We start from the raw sequence: 19822 nt of genomic DNA on the forward strand, positions 1-19822 counted from the left end.
ATGCCTTGCCTTTTGCACCTTGACTCCTCATTCTGTCTGATCATCATCCAAACAAGATTATTCCCTCTGCACCCATATGAAGTTCCCTGATTACGTTAGCACAGTATGTTTCTTTATCTATATACTTTTCATGCTATTTTCCCTGTTTTGATGATTCTAACATACACAAGAATTAGACACCAGTTTCATTGGCAGGATGACTGGCTGTTGCCTGGAAAGCCTTGTAACCTTATGCAGTATGTTTGTGGATATTTGACAGCACCTCACAGCGCCGATCGGTACCGTATGATGTCAATATAGTTCACATTTCAACACTGATCTTTACCCATTCAGATCAGATTATAATCCACAAAAAGCGTTATCGTTGTCTGAGCATAAACATTACCAAAAATAATCAGTCTTGCAAGAATGAATCAAAACCTTACCACTAATATGAGCCTCAAAGGTTGCGGCACTACCCTCCAGTGCCACAACACTTTGTAATGGCTGCGTAAACGTTGGTGCTTTTGTCGTCATCTTTACAGGCACTCTGAAAGCAACAAAAACATAATTAGATATCAATGGTGAAATTTTTATTATACACACATCCTTCTTGCTAGATTTTAAGAATATTGGTAATTATTTTCATAACTATTTACTCTTCTCAGTTTTAAATCATGTTGACCTGGTGAAATGTGAAAACTGTAGGTTTTGACAAAGTTGTATAGCATATTACTCTTAGGGCACACTTGGCTGAGTTGGATATAAAACTGTTATATTTAGTGAAGCTGTGATTTGGCATTAAAAGTATGCAGCAGGAGACAAAGTTCTGCTTGACTCATTGCATGACCTTGTGCCTCTATTTGCCTCTATCTAGCCTCTATTTGTCGATTAATCTCCTTTGCCTAAAGAGAAAATAATCTCCATGTAAAAATTTTTTGAATTATCTGAAAATATTTTGTTAGTGCAAAACATTTACATTCTCCAGTGGAAAGACAACTAGGTCATTCAGTAGCAACTGAAAAAGATGTGAAGGTCTACAATCTATTTAGCTTTTAATAATTAAAAAAAAGAAAATCCAGGAGGCTCTTTTAAAAGCAGTCTGTAAGTAGTGAATAATTTCATTTTACACAGAAGCATACTAGCATTAAAGAAGCAGATAAAATTCTACTTTGTCTTAAAGAGTATCTCAGTGGAATTTTGAATACAAGAAAACAGCCACCTTCGAAATGTGAGCTAGGATATAAGGTAGCCACTGACACTGATGGTTTGAACAACTGCAGATCCATGTGAAATCTGAAAGAAAAATAGTTTGCTTTCTCTTCCTATGCCACAAGACCCTACTTTGAAATAGCACACTGCCATTAGATAAGCTTCTGTATCAGGAGTACTTTATATTTGCATGAACATATTTATTTACTGATGTTGAATGGTGCAGGTTTTTAAAATTTATTTAGAATCTCCTTAATAGCATCACACATCTATTAATGCTAAAATTTTTCTCATTAAAAAAAATTCCCCTCAGAGTATGTCATGTCTTACTAAACAAGAGTTAACCCCATGATCTTTTCAAGTCAATCTTACTCACACATTTACTGTTGATTACTTTAGCTTTTGTGCCTGGTTTTGTGGCAGTCCCAGGCTTAACTTAAAAATTAACAAGAAAGTGAAGTTTTTTTCACTATGAGACAAATTTATGCCACCTTTCAAAGGGGTGAAAATTCTTCATTACATGAGTTTCTTCAATAAAAATAGTGCCTGATGCCTACATACAATAGGTGCATAAGGGCAGAACTGGATATTGTATTGGAATTTTGAGCTGCTTTTTTTTGCCTTTAGTGGTTATCCAGACACTTGTTTCAGTTGACAGAGGAACAGCCTTTTACCAAAGCTTTTCAGCTTTGAGGGCAGAGGGAAATCAGTTCAAATTAGAAAGAAATGACCAGCATTTCATTGTAACGAAAACCTAGTTTTCTGAAAGTGAGATGGAGAAAAATATCTGTCACATGCAATTCACTAAGATCTACTTCAGTTATAACTAAGTTTTGAAGCTCAGCTAAAGTATATGGAAATAATCTCACAATATAATTAAACATTATGAAAGCTTATATATATGTAATTTCCTGACTCCAGAATAGATTGGAAATCATATAATTAAGTAGAATTGCCTTTGAGTTCACACAAAGTTTATATATTACATTGTCCAGACAAATTTCAGTGAAGATCTGATCTTATAAGGCTTTTTAGAATTAGAATTGAAAGTATGCATCTGAAATGTCATGTTCCAGAAATAACCTTCCCAGCTATGAATGACAGCAGACAAGTGTTCCAGAGCTGCCATGTAACTGACACCTTAGCAGTTGATTCCCTTAAAAAGTCATCAGCGCTTAGCTGATACCATACGCATTTTATCAGAGCTATTCTTGGAGCTTCTCAGTTTATCTCTCAGTAGCATAACCTTGAACACTCCCAACAGAAAGGAGTTTTTAAGTTAAGCAGATGTTTCCATACATTTTTCAAATCTAAATTTATATAATCTTCAACAATAAATATACTGGAAAAACTTTTTGCTGAGTGTTATCAAAATTTACTCCCAGAAATTTAAGACATAATCTAGCCAGAGAATTTAAGCGCTCCATGTCTATGCTCTGAAACCTATATCCCCCTGTGAGCAAATTTATAAAGAACAGATCATATCAAGATTATTAATGACTGATAAAATACTCATTACACTAGCAGAAAGATGCTACTAACCTGATCTCTCAAAGTGCCTGTAAGAGTGGGCTAAGCCCAACGAAATCTTCTTGAACGACGTCCTTATCCAGAGTAAGATTTTTTAGACAATCCCAGCATGAGAATTGTTGAGCCTCTAATCATAAAAACAAAACTACACAGTCTTGACAGTGTAGTTTTGTTTTTTTGCAATCCCTACACCCGAGGCGAGGCGGGGAATGCACGACTGCTCAGAAGTGCTAACATAGTTGTTTTGCTTTATATACCCCAGCTCTGCTGACAGGTCTGCCTCATCATGTCAGTGCCAGTTCTGATTGGTTTCCTAAAAGAAAGTATCTTGTGAGAGGGGATCCACTCTGTGCAACCATACACCACCTGTTGGTTTGATTGACATTGCTAATTTTGGAAGCACAAAAAGGATTCACCGAGGAAACATCATCTGTTCCAAAGATTTTGATTTATAATTCAATGTGGTTAATAATGCGCAGTTTTCAAGCCACTGCAAATTTCCTGTCATAAGCACAAGACAAAGAAAGTAATATTGAAGCATTTCAGCAGAGGATATGGACAAGTCAGCAGTAGTTATACCAGTGAGATTCAGCCTTACTTTCTTTCATATGAAACACCCAAGAAGCTACCAAATGCATCTGTCAATCACAAGACTAAATAAGTAAGCTGAGCTCAGACATGTGGCTGCATGCTATTAGCATACAGTTTAAATGATTTTTTTTCCATATCTTTGTATTCTAAAATTATATTTGGTAATATATAGATTGGAGATTTGTTGGGCTTTTTTGTTGCCTTCACAATTTTTTGTTGGATGTTCCAAGCAGTTAAGCTTAACAATGGCATACAAAGTGCAGAAATATAAATTTTGTGAAAGTAAATTAAGACAGACAACTATTGTAATTTCTAAAAAAGCAGATTTAAAGTCTGCTTTTTTCTAGACCTGTGGAGGCCTTGTGCAGACCACAGAGTTAATCATCCACAGACTAACATATTAGTTTGTGAACATCCATTAGCTCAGCTTCGTCACCCTATGCAGCTAATTGTACCATTAGATTAGTTGCCTCCAAACCAGAGGTCAGAGTTAGAAAACTACTCTTGTCTATAACTGGAATGGGCGGTGTTTTGCCACAACACATCTGCCTGTTTTCTTTGTTGCCTTCTTATTCAGAAATCCTTTTCTTTTCTTATGAAGTGGAGTATTTATAATGCATAACTACCAAACTCTTTAAGCACATGCCTGGTTTATAAGACTATTAATGTGCTTAAAGTCAAGCACGTGCTCAGCTGTTTTGGTAAATGGAGGACTTCAGTCTGCTGTTACCAAGATCCATGTTGAAAAGTATCCCTCTGAGGATACCTAAAGAACTAAACACAGGCTGGAGTTTTGTACTATCAGCTGCACTTGTGTTTGAAAAAAATCTGGAGGAAATCTCCAGCAGGAGGCTCCAGAAAATGCCAAGGAGAGAAAATACCGCTACTATGATTCCTGCAAGGGGGTATTATACTAGATGTTGCAGATCCGAAAGAAACAAGAAAGGACATATTGCTGTGATCTCATAAAATTACTTCAGAAATTTGATCTGCCCTTTAATTTACCCATCCCATAAGGTGTCAAGTTTGTGGCTCCTCTTGGCACGCAGCAGTAACAGCAGCAACAGAAACTGAAAGAATAGTCTCTATGTTGGTACTATCTGGAATTTCACAGAGGTTGAAAGTCAGAGTACTATGGCTTATTTTTAACTTTGTGTCACAAGTAGATATCAGAGCGCCTAATCTCTCTGTATAAGACTTACTACGATAATGAATGCAACTTTACACGTTAGTAGGGAGGAGAAGTTAGCTTCTACTAGAAGACACAAAATGTCCAAAGAAATTTGTGTAAAGGGTATTTAATTTCTTATCCTAAATAGAGACTTGCTAAATTAGCAGATGGCCATTTTTTCTCTGTAGTTGAACATTTAAATATTCAGTGAAAAATCAAACTTGGAGAAAAAACACAGGCTTAATAAATGCAGCCAGCTTAATGACCATGTCTAAGTCAAACAACGAACAAGTTTATGAACACATGATAATTTATAAATAACAGAAATGCACAAACTGTCACTTTTGAAGTTATGAGATGGTCAGAAGTTGAAATTTTTCTATTTCAGTCAAGTCAACAATTGATGACAATAATATAAAGTTACAAGGAAAAAATTATGCTTCATTTAAATACGTACAACAAATATATTTTTAAAATATCAAACCAGTGTGATTTCAACATGTTTAGTGCAACATAGTGTATCCACAATAAAAAGCAATAAGACTTCAGTCTTAGTATTGTGTAGCAAGGACACTGCTGTTAAAAACGGCATTATTTCTTTCTTCTGGGATCAAAAATAAGTCAGATCCAGATAATGACAAAGACTTTTTTTTCAGGCAGACTTAAAGACTGGGGACAGTTATGAAAATTTCAACATTTGCTTCAGTCTGCTACTGTTTGAAGCATAAACTATATATTGCCAGTGTTACTGTAGTATATGTATTACATTGTAGGACAACAACACATTTAAGAAATAGCAGGTAATCTTCAACACAATGAAACATTGTGGTGTGCATACCAGCGACCTCTTTGCATGTGATTCACTTTGATTAATTCTAGTAATCCTATTGACTTGATGAGCAGAGCTGCACAAAAGGAAAATTAGTAGGCCCACATAAATATGTCTTGAAAGCTGAAGACTTTAGAGCATAAAGACAAATTCATTCTTACTTGAACACTGAAAGCTTCAAACTGCCACTTAGGCAAGTTTTCAATGTGCTTTTTTGGAGTGGAATATCCTAATTTGTTTTTTTAAAAAAATCACAACCTTTCCTTTTCTTCATTATTTGTTAAACAGTAATAGTGTACTATGTGCTGTAGCTGCACAGACAATATGGCATAAACCCTGCTTTCTTTCCTGGCTGCTTTTACACATCTATCTACACATGCTAATTTACAAACTGCATAAAAAGAATAAGTATCTTTCCTGTTTCCTTCTCCACTTATATTTTCCTTCACTCCCTTCTTTCTTTGTCCTGTTCTTTCCTATACAATGTCTGTTGTGTTTCCTTTCATAGACTATTTTCACTTCACTCTGCCCCCCAAACCAAATATTCAGAACCAAGGGAGTAATGAAATAAATAATTCGGTTACTTTAAATAAAACTTCTCACTGATAAGATGCTGTCCTAAATCGTTATAGAACTGACAAAACACAACCCAAAAATGTATTTAGACATTATATCCTTGATGAATTTTCAGTTTTCTAAAGTCCACATTTGGAAAAAAAATTTGCTTTCCCTCCTCCCACCCACCTTCTTTCTTTAAACTTAGAAATAACTAAAAAAATTATTCTCTTAACTGTTAAATCCTGACTGAAATAAAAATGTATTTCCACCACCTTTGTCAACTCCCCTTGCCCTGCAAATGCTATAAACAGTACTTTGCAATGAGACCTTTAGAACCTTAAATAAAAGCTATAAAATACATTATAGTCACAAGGATATCTATGCTTGCATGGTGCAGCTGGCTTCTGAAAAGCATCAGCCTTTTCAGACGCTAACATCTCTTAGCCTATTTTAACTCATTACGCAAGATATATTAATCTTTTTCAATACAAACTAGAACTTGCTTGCAAAAAAATGTTTTACTTATTACTGAGGAAGTAATAAGTATGAGGCAGTATCAGTTGCTCCCATAGCAGAAACGATATCTAAGACACTAAACAATTTTTGAAACTACTTTAGCTATTTCACTTTAACAACTTACTGGCAACTGCAACTAGATGTGAACAGGTATGGAATAGTTATCAGGGTTCATTGTTAATAGTTGTCACTCATATCATATCCTTGGAAATATCTAAGGAGGAGGTTTACAGATAACCCTTTTCCCAAGTCTACCTTGTATATTATTTCTTTATACATCACCCTGCACATTTACATAGGTGGAATAAAGAAGGAATAAAAACATTACTTACTCAGCACCGCACCTTAGACAGCAGGGCCCTGCTAACAAAGCCTGGACCCTGAGTAAAGAATATATCTACTAACTGGTCTACTTCTTTCCACAAAATAATAATTAATATCATAATACTGGGGAGAAATTTTAACTAACATCAAGATCGTTCTTGGAATTTGATAGATACATACATCCTGACAAATTTTGCAGACCTTTTAATGAATTTATGGGCATCTATGATTTATAAAATGAAACGAAATAAGCACACTTACTGTTTTCTGTAATGGATCCATTCCCTGGGAACACTTGGAGCTGTGCTCCTCATTGGCAAAAAGAAGATTGTTGGGGTTTTTTTTATAGACACCACTTTCTACTATTTTGTAAGAAAACCATAGTTAAGAACAGATATACAGATTTCTATTTTGCCTCGTATTACTTAGAAAAGCATTAACTTTTTTTGGTTTTTTTTTGAGTAAAGTCATATTTTGTGAATCAAGGGGGGAAAAAAGCCCATGTCAAATATTAAAGTTCAAGTTATTCTTACAGGCTGACAATCAAGAGGAAAACTAAGAACCCAATGCCTTAAATTTGCTGAGGAATCAAGATTAGCAGGCACTGAATTCTGCACTTTAATTTTTACAGAATGGGCTTTTAAATAGGAAATCTTATATGCCATACTTACGGATTCCAGCTGATACAAGAACATACATTTTAGGGTTTTTTAAATTTTTTGGGGGGGGGATGTCTGATATATACTTTGTCAGTCCTCTAAATGTGACTACAGTTAAAAAGACAATATTTTCTGTTAAATCTTTAAATCTAAACAACACATTCAAAGGACAAGCTGAGTCATCAGAAAGGTAATTTTATGGGATCCACAAGATGTTTGATATTTGTCCCCATTCCATTTTGGGAAAAGCTGTTTGTGACAGATACAGGGTAAATAAGTAAAGCAAGAACCTCAGTCTTCAGCTACTATATTTATGAGCACATATACACAGCCTTGTGACTTTTCGGTGGGCAGGATGCCATTGACTTTTCCATAATGTCAAGCAAGTGATTTATGTGATCAGGTGAAGACATGTACATGATATTTTTTCCAGCTCATTTCCTCTCTATGCCTGTACTTTAATTTGGAGATAAAATTAAGTTTCTACCAGCCAACCTGCATCTTGTTGGAGACAAATGTTTAATGTTTTTGGCATTGTGATTTAAGCAACTCTTAAAAATGTTATTTCAGTACCAGTTTTGCACAGATGACAACTACCTGGATGAAGCACACAGATGCCACACTACTTAAATCCCTATCTGCTCTCTGTGAGAAGTGTGAAGTGAAAAAGACACTTAGACTCTGAATTCAAGAGATGGAGACACAAATTTCATCATGCTAATTACTGCTCTACAGTCCAAAACATTCAATTTCACTTCATGTTTTCTCTATATCCTGAATGGATGCTGTGGGTCTTGAGGAATTCTATCATTGGGAAGTCCTTGGCTAAACTAAGGATGTGTTTTGAAATTAGCACGGGTATCACTTCATAGTCCACTCCTTTGGACTGTAATGATGTGTATCAACTGGAACTGGACTGGTGTGTCACACTAATCCAGTCCTGAAGGCAGAAACAATATAGAAGAATTCTCCATTATGCTGCCTTAAAGACTCTCTCTTCCCTGAAGACATTCTTGGTACTAAGCATGCATTAGACAAGGTTTGCTATTATTAGTGACCGCTCCTTTTGATGCCTGGTCTCCTCAAAATGTCTCAAAGCTGTTACAAATAAGGTAATGAACACTGTGTTTAACAAACCAGAGAATTCTGTAGTTGTAAACTCATTTGGTTTTAAGTCCTCATTTTTTTGTGTCTGAATTCTCTATATAAGCTAGTAGGAAGAACTATTGATGGAACTGATGGCATTGATGGAATTTGTAGAAGAATAAAACAGTGGGTACTGATGAATTACCAAGGAGATGAGTAATTTTAAAGGCTAGTGTCTCTTTTTCCCATCACCATCTTCTGTTATATTTGTCCAACAAAGAACACAACTGCAAAAAATTAGAAATCACCATCTAATAAACACTGTGCACAGCTGAATTTTATTAATGATTTATTTATAAAGAAACCAAATACAAATTATAACCTAGATATAAACTGAAGAGCACTCAAAGATTCATCTTCTCACGCACGGCCAATATCTACTAAAGGACACAGCAAACAACATGAACACCCTGCATCGTGCAGTTCAGTCCATTTTCTGATCCTCTGCAGCAGGCAGGAGAAGAACAGGATCATGTTCCAAATTGAAGCGAATCTCTTGTGGCCTCTCAAGTTCAAGATACACCCCTTGAAGCCAGAGTTTCTCTTTAAACCTGTTTAAAAAAGGTCAGTTAATATTTTTAATAGTGGCAGCTACAGCATTCCTTTTCATAAGCAACACTCTGGTGGTTGGCATAGGCTGTTCTCTGTGGTCTTGAGGTTAGAGATCAAATAAACAGTGATTCCAGACAGAACATAAAACATCCTCAAGCTCATCTTACTAACAATAACAAATAACCAGAGGGCACTTTAGTTATAAAGAACAGAAGAATGAGAAAAATGAGGAGAAATTTCACCTTTCTGTATGATTTTCATGTTTTAATCATACTGAATTCTCTATGTGCCCTAAGTAAAATTAACATGATCTTGCATTTGATTTTTTTTGTTGTTGTTGTTGCTTTGGAATATCTGTCATCTCACAGCAATACAGAAAAAAAACCGAACAAAATATACGGGATTAATGCTTGATCAGCTGCACATGAGGGAAAGTGTGCAGGCAGCTTATGATGACATGAGAACAGCTTTTGAATCAACATATGCAATAATTTTCCTTTCCTTTTACATATTGCTCTATGCCTAGATAGACAAACTTCAGGAACTTAAAGATGAAAGAACACTGTTCTTTCTTTTTTCTATGGCTTTTTGTCATAGAATTCACTATGTATGAAAAGTTCAGAAAATATTCAGACACTTTTAGCCAACAAATGCATCCTCATGTGACCAGTATAGACTTAACACTTTGAGCAGACTGTGAAAGACTAGCCTGACAGCAATACCTCAGATTCTCAACCATTTTCCCAGGTCATATTAACCATCGCTTCTTTAAAGCCATGAGAATCCTGTAGCCTCCTCTGCATTACATTGATTCACATACTTTCTAGAAAGAAAGCTATTTTACTGTATCATGAAAACAGCTTTTCACCATGAACCAGTCTTACCAATTTCAGAGTTGTATAATAAATATTATTAATTGAATTGTTTAGGTATTTTCTACTGAAAACCTCTGACGACAAGTCTTATTTTTTTGTGCACAAGTTCTTCCTAACCCCCGCCTACTTCATCTCATCTTATCTGATGCTTCCAGTGAAATGGTGAACTAAGAGTAGAGTAAACCAGATTAGTAACAGTCACAGGATATAAAAACTCTCTCATCCCTGAATACACTAGTCAAAAGACAGGCAGTTGTAGCACCGTGACCTTCAGTAGTCTCTCAGAGCCTAAATTCAGAAGGCAAGATTTAACCTTGTGCAAGAAATCACCACAAGGACTATTGACTTCAGGTGTCTCATTTAATCTTCTGAGATTGCACAGTGGGAGTTTTTTCATCTTTAATCAATTAATGAACAATGACTGTCCCTGTGCTATTAGGACTGCTACTTATTCTTCTAAATAAGATGCTTACCTAGTAGAAAACTTTGTTTACATAGTCTGTTATTGAAACTTCATGTTCATTTGTTTCTATTAGCTTGAACTCCTGGAATACTTTGTTTCTTTTAGCTGTTCAATCTTACATTAATATCTAAATTCAGATACCTAGATTTTAAAAAATTTATTTCACTAAACTAAATATCTTATTGCACAAAGCCCATTTTCTACTGTATTACAAGGTCTTTCATCTAACAGTTGCATATCTTCTGATGAAGAATTAAGTGTAAAAGGCAATCACACATTATGCATTTCATTTACATTATGGAAAAATTCATAAGACTAGGAAAAACGTTTGATGTTTGCTTTCTAAATTAAGGTCCTTACAGCTATTGGAGTATTACCAGGTGTAACACAGAGTAAGCTGCAAGTTACCTTACTGGGAGATGTTTCGCCACCGGCCTTTGATCTCGCACAGAGTGTGTGTTATGGGCTTGTACTAGCTCAGTTGTGGTGACATTCACTTCTTCTGAAAAGTATCCATCTTCCCATTCTGACTTAGCCTGAGTTACAGTGGAAATTTCTGGGGTTTTATTTTTCTCTGAAATAAAACATGTACATTAGTAAGTGGAAACAAGGTGCTCATTTAATATGGCAACAACATGCCTAAAAACATGCAGCTGATAGGATGAATTACCTATCACTGTTACGAAAGCAGAACAGTGTGCCTTTCCAATTTCATTGCTGGCAACACAGATATATTTCCCAGTATCAGCAAGGACTACATTTCTTTTTAAAAGGTAATAGGTATCTCCTAATTTCTCAATCTGTAAAACAACAGAGCGTACACAGGACATGATTAGTAGCATAAACCAAAATATATTATCTTTCTCCCAAGAAATGTTTCAAGAACATTAAAACATACGCTGACGTCTCCAGATACCACTTGGATATCATCCTTCATCCAGCAGACATCTGGTTTGGGCTTTCCATGTATAGTGCAATGCAGGATTAAATCTTCTCCTTCTTGTAGAGTTGTATGACCAAACTTATGTATGAAGTTTGGCTGTATTCCTTGTACTGAAAAAAAAATTATTCACTGTATTTTAAAAGGCACAACCTAAAGAAACTAAAGAAAAAATTCTGTTCTCATAAAGTTCACCACATTGCATGATGAAGAGAGCCTTCATTGATGCCTAGAGCTCAGGATTACTTGTTTGCAAGACAGTTAGTAGGCAGACATTGTTTACCTATACAATATAAAGTTTGTTGAAACACATGGATATTAAGCACCCAAGAATTTCATGCATCAGCATAGTGATATTAGTTTCATGGTAGTGCTAAAGAATCATATTCTTTGTGTAGGTAGTAGGCAAGTCTATGTGGATTATTGTGTTTCAGTGAAAGTGGAAATGTAAATATTCCACACAAATTTAAAGTGACAAAGTCAAGAGAGCAAACTTTTGCATTTAGTGAATTGCTGTCCATCACAATCTTTCTTCACTTTTTTCCCTATTGTTATAGTAAAAAAAAAGTTATTGAAAGAACTAAACCAAGATTGATCTATATTTGCAATAATCACGAAGGCCAGAATGCAGCCTCTGTACCATTTTGATCAAGATCATTATTTTGGCCATCATTAATACTGAAACTATGTACTACTAGAACATCCAGTACTAATCTGATTCAGATCAAGGATAGGCTAATAACTGCATTTTTACTGCAATATCCAGAGCACATGGGATTGAGTTTGTGCTGGCTTCATGCCAACTGTGGGAGGACAGATGACGCCTGAGCCAGTACAAGGCCTGGCTAATACAAATTAACCCATCAAAATTGTTTGAAGAAATTTTAGTCATGAGCACCAGTTTGTACTGAATCAAAGCATTACTTCATGTGACATGTAACTTAATGAGCTGTAAAGCTGGGTTTACTGGACCATTGTACTGCTACCTGAGGTTCCACTTATATTCTGCTTATATTCCACCTCCAGGGCCACAGTAAAAAAGACGACCTCAAAACTCAGACTAAGTAGTGTTGACACAGGGAATCCAAAGCAGTGGATGTTAACACACAGAAGGACACACAAAGACATATATTACAACAAAAATGAACATTTTGCATTCCTATCGTATAAAGAATGTCTTCTCATTCCTCTTTGCTATAAATTGTACCATGTGTCCATAATATTTACCAGAAGTAATCACCGGCCTTCCCAGAAACAGAAATTTATTGAAATGTGTGATAAATAACAGAGCTTGACACTGCTTTCAACTGTGCCAGCATTACTCCACTGTTTTAGGATGAAAATGTTTTCTTTATGCTATTGTGAAACAAAAATCAACGTCTCACAAAGGTGCCCAACTTCTAAACCTAAACATATTGAGCCCCTGGCTCATTTCCAAATGTGGGACTGTCACCATGGTGAGGCAGACATTTTCACCCACTGTATTAATAAATCCACTACTTAGGTGAGCTCTTACTTGCAATAAGCTTTCAAGCTTAGCTACTTTTACATTTTTTATGTACTGTAGGAATTAGGCCACAATATAGAGCAGAAGTAGGTTGAGTTGTACTTTCTCAAAGCTCTGCTCACCTAAGCTCTCTATTAGCCAGTCCTGCAGCTCAAACAACTCAGTTCTTGGCTGTTGAAAGTTAGCATGCACAAGCTGCCACTGCCATTGCATTGCATGCACCTGAAGCACAGAAATTTGGGAACTGCAGCTTCACTTCAAGCAAGAGAACCAAGCTTACATCCTTGCCTCCTCATTGCAGGCAGCTGGCAAAGTCACAAACAGTGCATGATTAGCTTGTATTCCAGGGGAAAATGTTAAGGGGGCCATCATTGTAATAGTTTCAGCTGAATTCCATTATTTGTGTGGTTCGTATTACCTTGAGAAGTCAGGCTGCAGCTCATACCAGGATGGTTTTTACCATTTAAATAAAAAATAAATTAAAAAAATAAACTGAGTGGAATGGTGATAACAATCAGACCCCATCTTGATTTTGTATCAGTAAGTCAGCAGAACATAAAAACTAAAATGACCAGTTTCTAGAGAGCAAAGGAAACCATGAAGAGACAGTTACTACAACTCTTTAAGGCACAGGCTAGAACTCAACAGGGAAACAAAGTCTGCTGTAAAAGAAGTGTTTATCCTCTGACAGCAACTTTCAGGTAGTCAGTGGTACTGAAATCCCACTCTGATGACTTCAGATAAAAAGTTTGCCAAATATTAAACATTACATAAGTTATTTGTAGGAACCAGTAGAACCAGCAAGGAAAACTCAGCAGATTAGAGCAAAACAAAAGGTGGAGAAATCATCTGCATCTGGCTTTATCACACAGCTTTAACTCCTGCCCCAAGTCTCTCTCACACAGGTAGGACCCTATCAATCCAAATTGTTTTCAGCAGCCATTTTTTATCACTTTGCTTCACAGTTATTCTAAATCTATTTAGTCTGGGCACTTAATTTCCAACCTCTGATGTCTTCAAATGTGACACTAGCAAGTTTATAAACTTCCCCCTATTTTCTCTAAAAATTTAGGCTAGACTGTGTTCCACACTATACTGCTCAGAGATTTTGGATTCGCTCAGCATTGCTCTAAATTAAGATCCTGCACTTTGTGTTAGGAGCCTGACTGAGAAAAAAACTCTGAACAATAATCAGAAGGAATTTTACTAAGGAATACCAAGTGGGTCTCATGAGCCAATTGATCTGAAATATCCATAGTCCAGAGCTCCTTGAATACCTGGCATAGCCTCATTAAAGTAAGGGTGAGCAGTAATTTTTACAGACAAAGCTCCTCTAAGCCACAAAAGATACACACAAAAATTACTAGCTTAGCCTAGCAAAGTTTCCAGAGAAAAGTCCAGAAATAGGCCTACCTTACCAGTCATGTGAGAGGAAGCCAACTTCTCCGTTGCAGCTCCAGCCACATCTGATCCAAAGGCCAGCAGGGGAATGCCTCATTCTCCCTGTGCCTACTGACTCATACTTGGACCCTCAGACAGGCTGCTTCTTTTGAAAAATGAAAATAATTAATCCCTCCCCCCGCGCCAGATTTATTCACCATGTGTAAATACCCCTTCACACAACTCTACATCTTGTATTCAGGCAATCTCATTCACCCCTTGCTTTCTTAATGGGTGTCTGCATATGGGGAAGGAGGAAGGGTGGCTAGGTTAGTAGTATGCCTAAGTATAATATTTTTGTTGTAAGACTAGAGAGATTTAGGTTTATATCTGCTCTTTAAGACAGCAATCAGGAAGTTATAAACGTTTTGGGGTCTTGCAGTAACTATAGATTTAAAACTGTGACTGTGATGAGAGGAACTCAGGACTATAAAACAAGAAAGTAGCAGAACCAGAACAATACAAAACACCTAGATGTATGCCCTGCTTCTACAGTGTGGTTAAAAGGAGGAGGAAGTGAAGCGTGCACAACATGAACTATTTCTTAAAAAAGGGGGGAGGGCGCATTAAGTTGAAATTGCCGCTGAAACAGAATGAGTGGATTTTTTTCAGAGAAGTATTAGTGTATCATGAGACTACATCACTGTCTCGCTGTCACTCTTCTTATTTTTTTTTTAAAGATTATCTAAACAGAAAACAGCAGGAATTTTCCTACAAAATTTTTGGGGCACTCGTTATAGTCCTTAAATAAAGAGTATTAAACCCAGACTGCCAACACAGCAGTAACCAACATTGATTACACCTTTGCTTAAAAAAAAACATTAAAACCAGGAGACTTTCAGTATTCTGCTGTGTATCTGGTATCTCTAATCTCTCCTTTTTTAATCTCGTTTCTTGCAGCAACTAAAAATGTGGCTGGAATCCACATACCCTTTAGAAACTATGCGTTTAGAACTATTCCTGGTTTAAAGTAGATGCAACGCTATACTCACAAAATCAAGTTTTGTTAACCCAAAATGCACAGAAACATTCAAATTCTCAGAGAAAACGTTTAATGAACAAAGGGATTATGTACTTCTGCAGTTATTTATTAAGATCTACAGATCTGCTAATGCAATTTCTGACCTTATATAGCTTCTTGCATTTATTAATTATAACATTTGACTATGCAAAAATGACAACATTCTCAGGAGTGACAAGGTGGGGTTTTTTTGACCTTTATTATTTCACAATGTCTGTTATATAGCAATAGCATGAATGTTATGAGTACTTTTCAAAATAATCGTGCACTTAGATTTTAAAAGTTGCATTCGTTTGAATCTCAACTCCCTTCTCACTAGTCAAACTTGAAAGATCTTATCTAACATTTAAATAGGAATTCAATTCCGGGATTAGTCCAGTAGTAGAAAGCTTACTTTTCACTGATAACACATTTGAGTAATAATGAAAGTTGATGCATTGGCACAGGAGCAGATCATAAACCACTTCAGCTGTTTTTGAACTGAACAGTAAAACTGAGGGTCATTTTCCTTAGAAAGCCAGCTGGCTTCCCTGGGTGACAGGTAAGCTATAGGGACCTTCCATGTAAGCTTTAGAGCCATATAGTTTTAATCAGGGTGTACAAAGAACTCTGCATTAATCTACCCTCCCCAGTGGAATAATTTTGTTTTGTCTTGACACCCTTGACATCTTTTTTCTTTGAGGCTATGTTGAAATCTGGGCTGCCTAATTTGTCAGTTACAACAAACATTTCAGGTTGAAACTGGAAAATTAGTATTAAACTCACCAAATATGGAATTTCAATGCTGTTCTGCTTTTGTAGTTTTGTGGGCAGAAGGCAGCTTTCCTTCAGTGGCTTTCTAGATACAAGTGGTGTAAAATTATCCTTCTCCAGCCAATAAAATTGAGCACAGGTGCTGTTTCAACACCACATCATAGCAATGAACAGTTACAGGGGCATCCTATCAATAAAGCTTCCTCACCTGGAAGGCCTTCCTGGAGCATATAATACCAAATTAAGTCTCAAATAGCAATGCCTTTGAAAAAGTCCATTGAGATAAACTACTTTTATGTCTTGTTTGATAGATGAACTATCAATAGCACTTTCAAAATATGATAAAAAAGAGAAAAATAGATAAGGAAAATACAAACTTTACAAACAAGGGTGATTTCATGAACTATTTAAACCCTAATTCAGAAGAAACAAAATCAACATTGTATTGATTTTAAATATTTTTCTGCTAAGGGAGAAAAACATAAGTATACTCAATTAGACAGATGCAGCATGATACATCCTCAGAATTTTACTAAAGGCAGAATATGCTTGTTCATAGGCATATGCAGCACAGATTTTTAAATGTTGGAACAAAATTTGCTCGCTCTCTGAGGCTACTTTTTAACTCTTCCCCTCTTAGAGTCCTCCTTGTTATTCTGGGAACTGTGAATGTAAGCCAAACCCCAATAAAAGGCTATATCACTGGTTACCTTCTAAATAATATTAATAAAAAGATGGAATAAATCCCACTAGGATTCAAAGCTGCATCTCTTACTCTCACACAATTTTGTAAACTGACCTTGTATTCTGGCCGTCAAATCTCAGGTAATGCAAGTAACTGACATCTCTCCCACTTGTTCTAAAAATGGTTAAATGAAGTTAATGGATTTAATGCAAATGTGTATGAGGGAAAAGGTCTGCATGCCTGCTCCCTTGTAATACTCTAGGAGCCTGGATGTATATCAGGAGGTGTTAGAAGGGAGGGAAAAGAATTTGTCCCCATAATCTGTGTACACTTTTCCAGTAGTTCTGTATCCCTTTGTTGCCTTAACTTGTAGAGCTGAATATCATAAACAGTGGGCGGTCCTTCTGTAAGTGCAAGCAAGCAACAAGATCCACGTCTAGATCCAAGCTACCTCCAATTCCTGCTCTATGACATGATGAAAAGTTCACATCTTTTTCTCCTGCTTTGATAAAACTACAAGTGAGTTTGGGACAATTTTTCCCAAGCAGGGCTGGAACGCTAGCTCTAGCCTTGCTCTCTGAAGGACAGAGACTCACTTCACAGTGTTGTTTTTCTCAACAAATGGCTCTCCTCCAACCAAAAAGGTCACATGCATATCTCTGAACTCACATACTGACCATATAAAAAGGACAAGAACAATGACCATTCTAGCACTGAACTTTCCAAAGTTTTCAAGATGAAGGATCCACAAGTCAAAACAGCGATGCAGCTTTGAGCCCCGCATCTGTAGAGCTACAATGACTCTTTCTTTCGCAAGCCTTATGACAGTTAATGCTTAACTTAAAGGCCTCATTCTGGCAGAGGCAAGGCAGAAGAAGAAAAACAACATCTCTGCTTTCACTCCTCACTTACCCTCAATACTCAAGGCGAAAATGCCTTTAAAAGTGACCTGAGTATTATTTAAAGTTATATGGAAAAGCAAAAAACAAGTTAAAAGAACATCCATGATTAATTTTAATTTTTGAATTATGGCAACTCTCAGTAAAAATAGAGTATTGAAGGGCAGCTGTCACATAGAGGACTCGTTTTCAAACAGAAAATTAGTTATGAACAGGATAAAGTTATCAAGCACTGGCAGTTCTGCAGCAGGCAAAACCTTACAGCAAGTAGGAGAGGCATTTTTGTTTGTTCTTACCACAATATTGCTTAATGCACTACTTATGCAAGTCGGCTTGCTATCATAGGTTCTTTGCTGTATGTTTATAACAACTATACTTAAAATCACAAGGGCATAAAAACACTAAACTTAATTTTATTTTTATGAAAATTGAAACATTCAAAATCATACTAATTATTAAAATTAGATTTATTGTGAAATGGAAAGTAACTTTAGGAAAATAGGTGAGTTTTATACCTGAGAGGATTGTTATGAATCAACATTTTTGGGACATGATTGAAAGTTGTTCATCAAGAGTAATACCAATTTTAGTTAGAATTTACTTTGTTCCCCCATCTGCCCACGACCTCCTCCCTCCTGCTCCCTCTCATATTGCTGTGAGGTTATATTCCCTTGAGAACTTCTCCTGTTTCAAAGTTACAGGAATTTTAATAAAGTTGCAGTCGCTCGGCCAAAATATCTAAATGTCAGTCTTCAATCTCACTGACCCCTGGCAATTTGCAATATATATTCTGCTCATAGCACGCTACACAGTGAAAGGCATACTTCATTTCAGCAAATTATGCAAGAGAAAGCAAGTAATTCCTCTCTATAAATTTTCCACACTAACACAGTTGTAATACAAAAGTTGCAAATCAAAGATGCAGGAAAAATCACTTAGCTGTTTTTCAATTGTTTTTACTGTACAAATACAAAAAGTACTGGAGCTAAAAAAAGAAGTTACATTCGAGGATTTATAAATGAGGTCTTCCACTGCACATTTATGTTGTTGTTATCAAATGTTTAAACAAATTACTACTTTAATAAAAAAAATATTTGTGGTTGTCTTTGTCAAGAGTGAAATGCAGTATGTAGGTGAACAAAGTCCTGGTTTGGATTTACTGCTTTGAAGTTATAGGAGAATTCTATTTGACTGAAATAAAACAAATGGGTTTTTTATATGAATACATTTTTGAGTATTTCCCCAATTTGGTTGATTTGTTTGAAATCAGTATGTTAAAAATTTTTAAACATTCACAAATGCTCACTTCATAAACTACTATCTTTCTTGTCTTATGCTAATAATTTAGTGGATTATTAGAAATATTTATATCTTTAATTATATAAGAAGGCAGAGAAAATATCACAAGCATCTGCCTAAGCAGATCGATACATTGGAACATCTCATTTTTTAAACATTTGGGGGTTTTGGTCTACTGTATGCTAGGTGCCACTTACACAAATCCTGATGATTCTAGGTCAAATCTTTGTAGTGCAAATGATCACAACTCTGTTGGAACTACTGCAGCTTTCATTTGTGGAGACTATCTGCTGGGCTGTGACAGATCTAAATCTGATCTCTGCCAGTGCAATCATGAATGGTACAATTTCTTTACTAAGAAGCTTTATCCTACAAATGAAAGTTTTTAAAAAGTATATGAGAAAAATGTGGTTCTAAATAATATATTCAATGTTTAAAAAATATTTCAACACCCTCCACACACACCCCCCAAAAAAGGTATATTATAGAATATAAGTCGTTCTCAGCACTCCACCTGGGTATATCTTGACATTTATTACCTATAACCATTAAAACTGTTTCTGACACTTTGTAATGCCTACATTTTTAGTAAGCAAAACTCTGCCTCAGATTCTAGAAAACCTTTGTAACTTTTTTATCTCAACATCACTATGAGAAAGGAAAATAAACACATAATACTGGTATTAAAGAAATGAGCAATATATTGAGTGTGACATAAAAGTGGTTTGGTACAGATTGTGAAAGATGCAGAAGAAAATAAATTTAATGTTGTCTTAGCATGTGAGAATTAAGTCCAGTGCAGTCAATATTGTACTTATTTTGTGAGTAGCCAGTATATTAGTGATATGCTAATATAGATGACACACAGCATTA

At 35.9% G+C, this 19822-nt stretch overlaps 2 protein-coding genes across 2 annotated transcripts in view; both read right to left on the reverse strand.

Moving 5' to 3' along the window:
* TTN (titin) overlaps positions 1-3018 on the reverse strand; it is a 249978-nt gene extending 246960 nt beyond the window's left edge. Inside the window, exons 1-2 of the mRNA XM_074144859.1 lie at positions 2734-3018; positions 426-529 (exon numbers count right to left, since the gene is read on the reverse strand). Of these exons, the coding sequence (XP_074000960.1) occupies positions 426-516 (91 nt within the window). The 5' untranslated portion in view covers positions 517-529; positions 2734-3018. The remainder of the gene's footprint in view (positions 1-425; positions 530-2733) is intronic.
* Positions 3019-8771: 5753 nt separating this feature from the next.
* The window catches only part of CCDC141 (coiled-coil domain containing 141), a 94767-nt gene continuing 83716 nt past the window's right edge, over positions 8772-19822 (reverse strand). Inside the window, exons 28-31 of the mRNA XM_074144785.1 lie at positions 11304-11458; positions 11076-11205; positions 10814-10979; positions 8772-9066 (exon numbers count right to left, since the gene is read on the reverse strand). Coding sequence (XP_074000886.1) covers positions 8940-9066; positions 10814-10979; positions 11076-11205; positions 11304-11458 — 578 coding nt within the window. The 3' untranslated portion in view covers positions 8772-8939. The remainder of the gene's footprint in view (positions 9067-10813; positions 10980-11075; positions 11206-11303; positions 11459-19822) is intronic.

This window comes from Numenius arquata, chromosome 3 (genome assembly GCF_964106895.1).
Source record: "Numenius arquata chromosome 3, bNumArq3.hap1.1, whole genome shotgun sequence".
NCBI lineage: Eukaryota > Metazoa > Chordata > Aves > Charadriiformes > Scolopacidae > Numenius > Numenius arquata.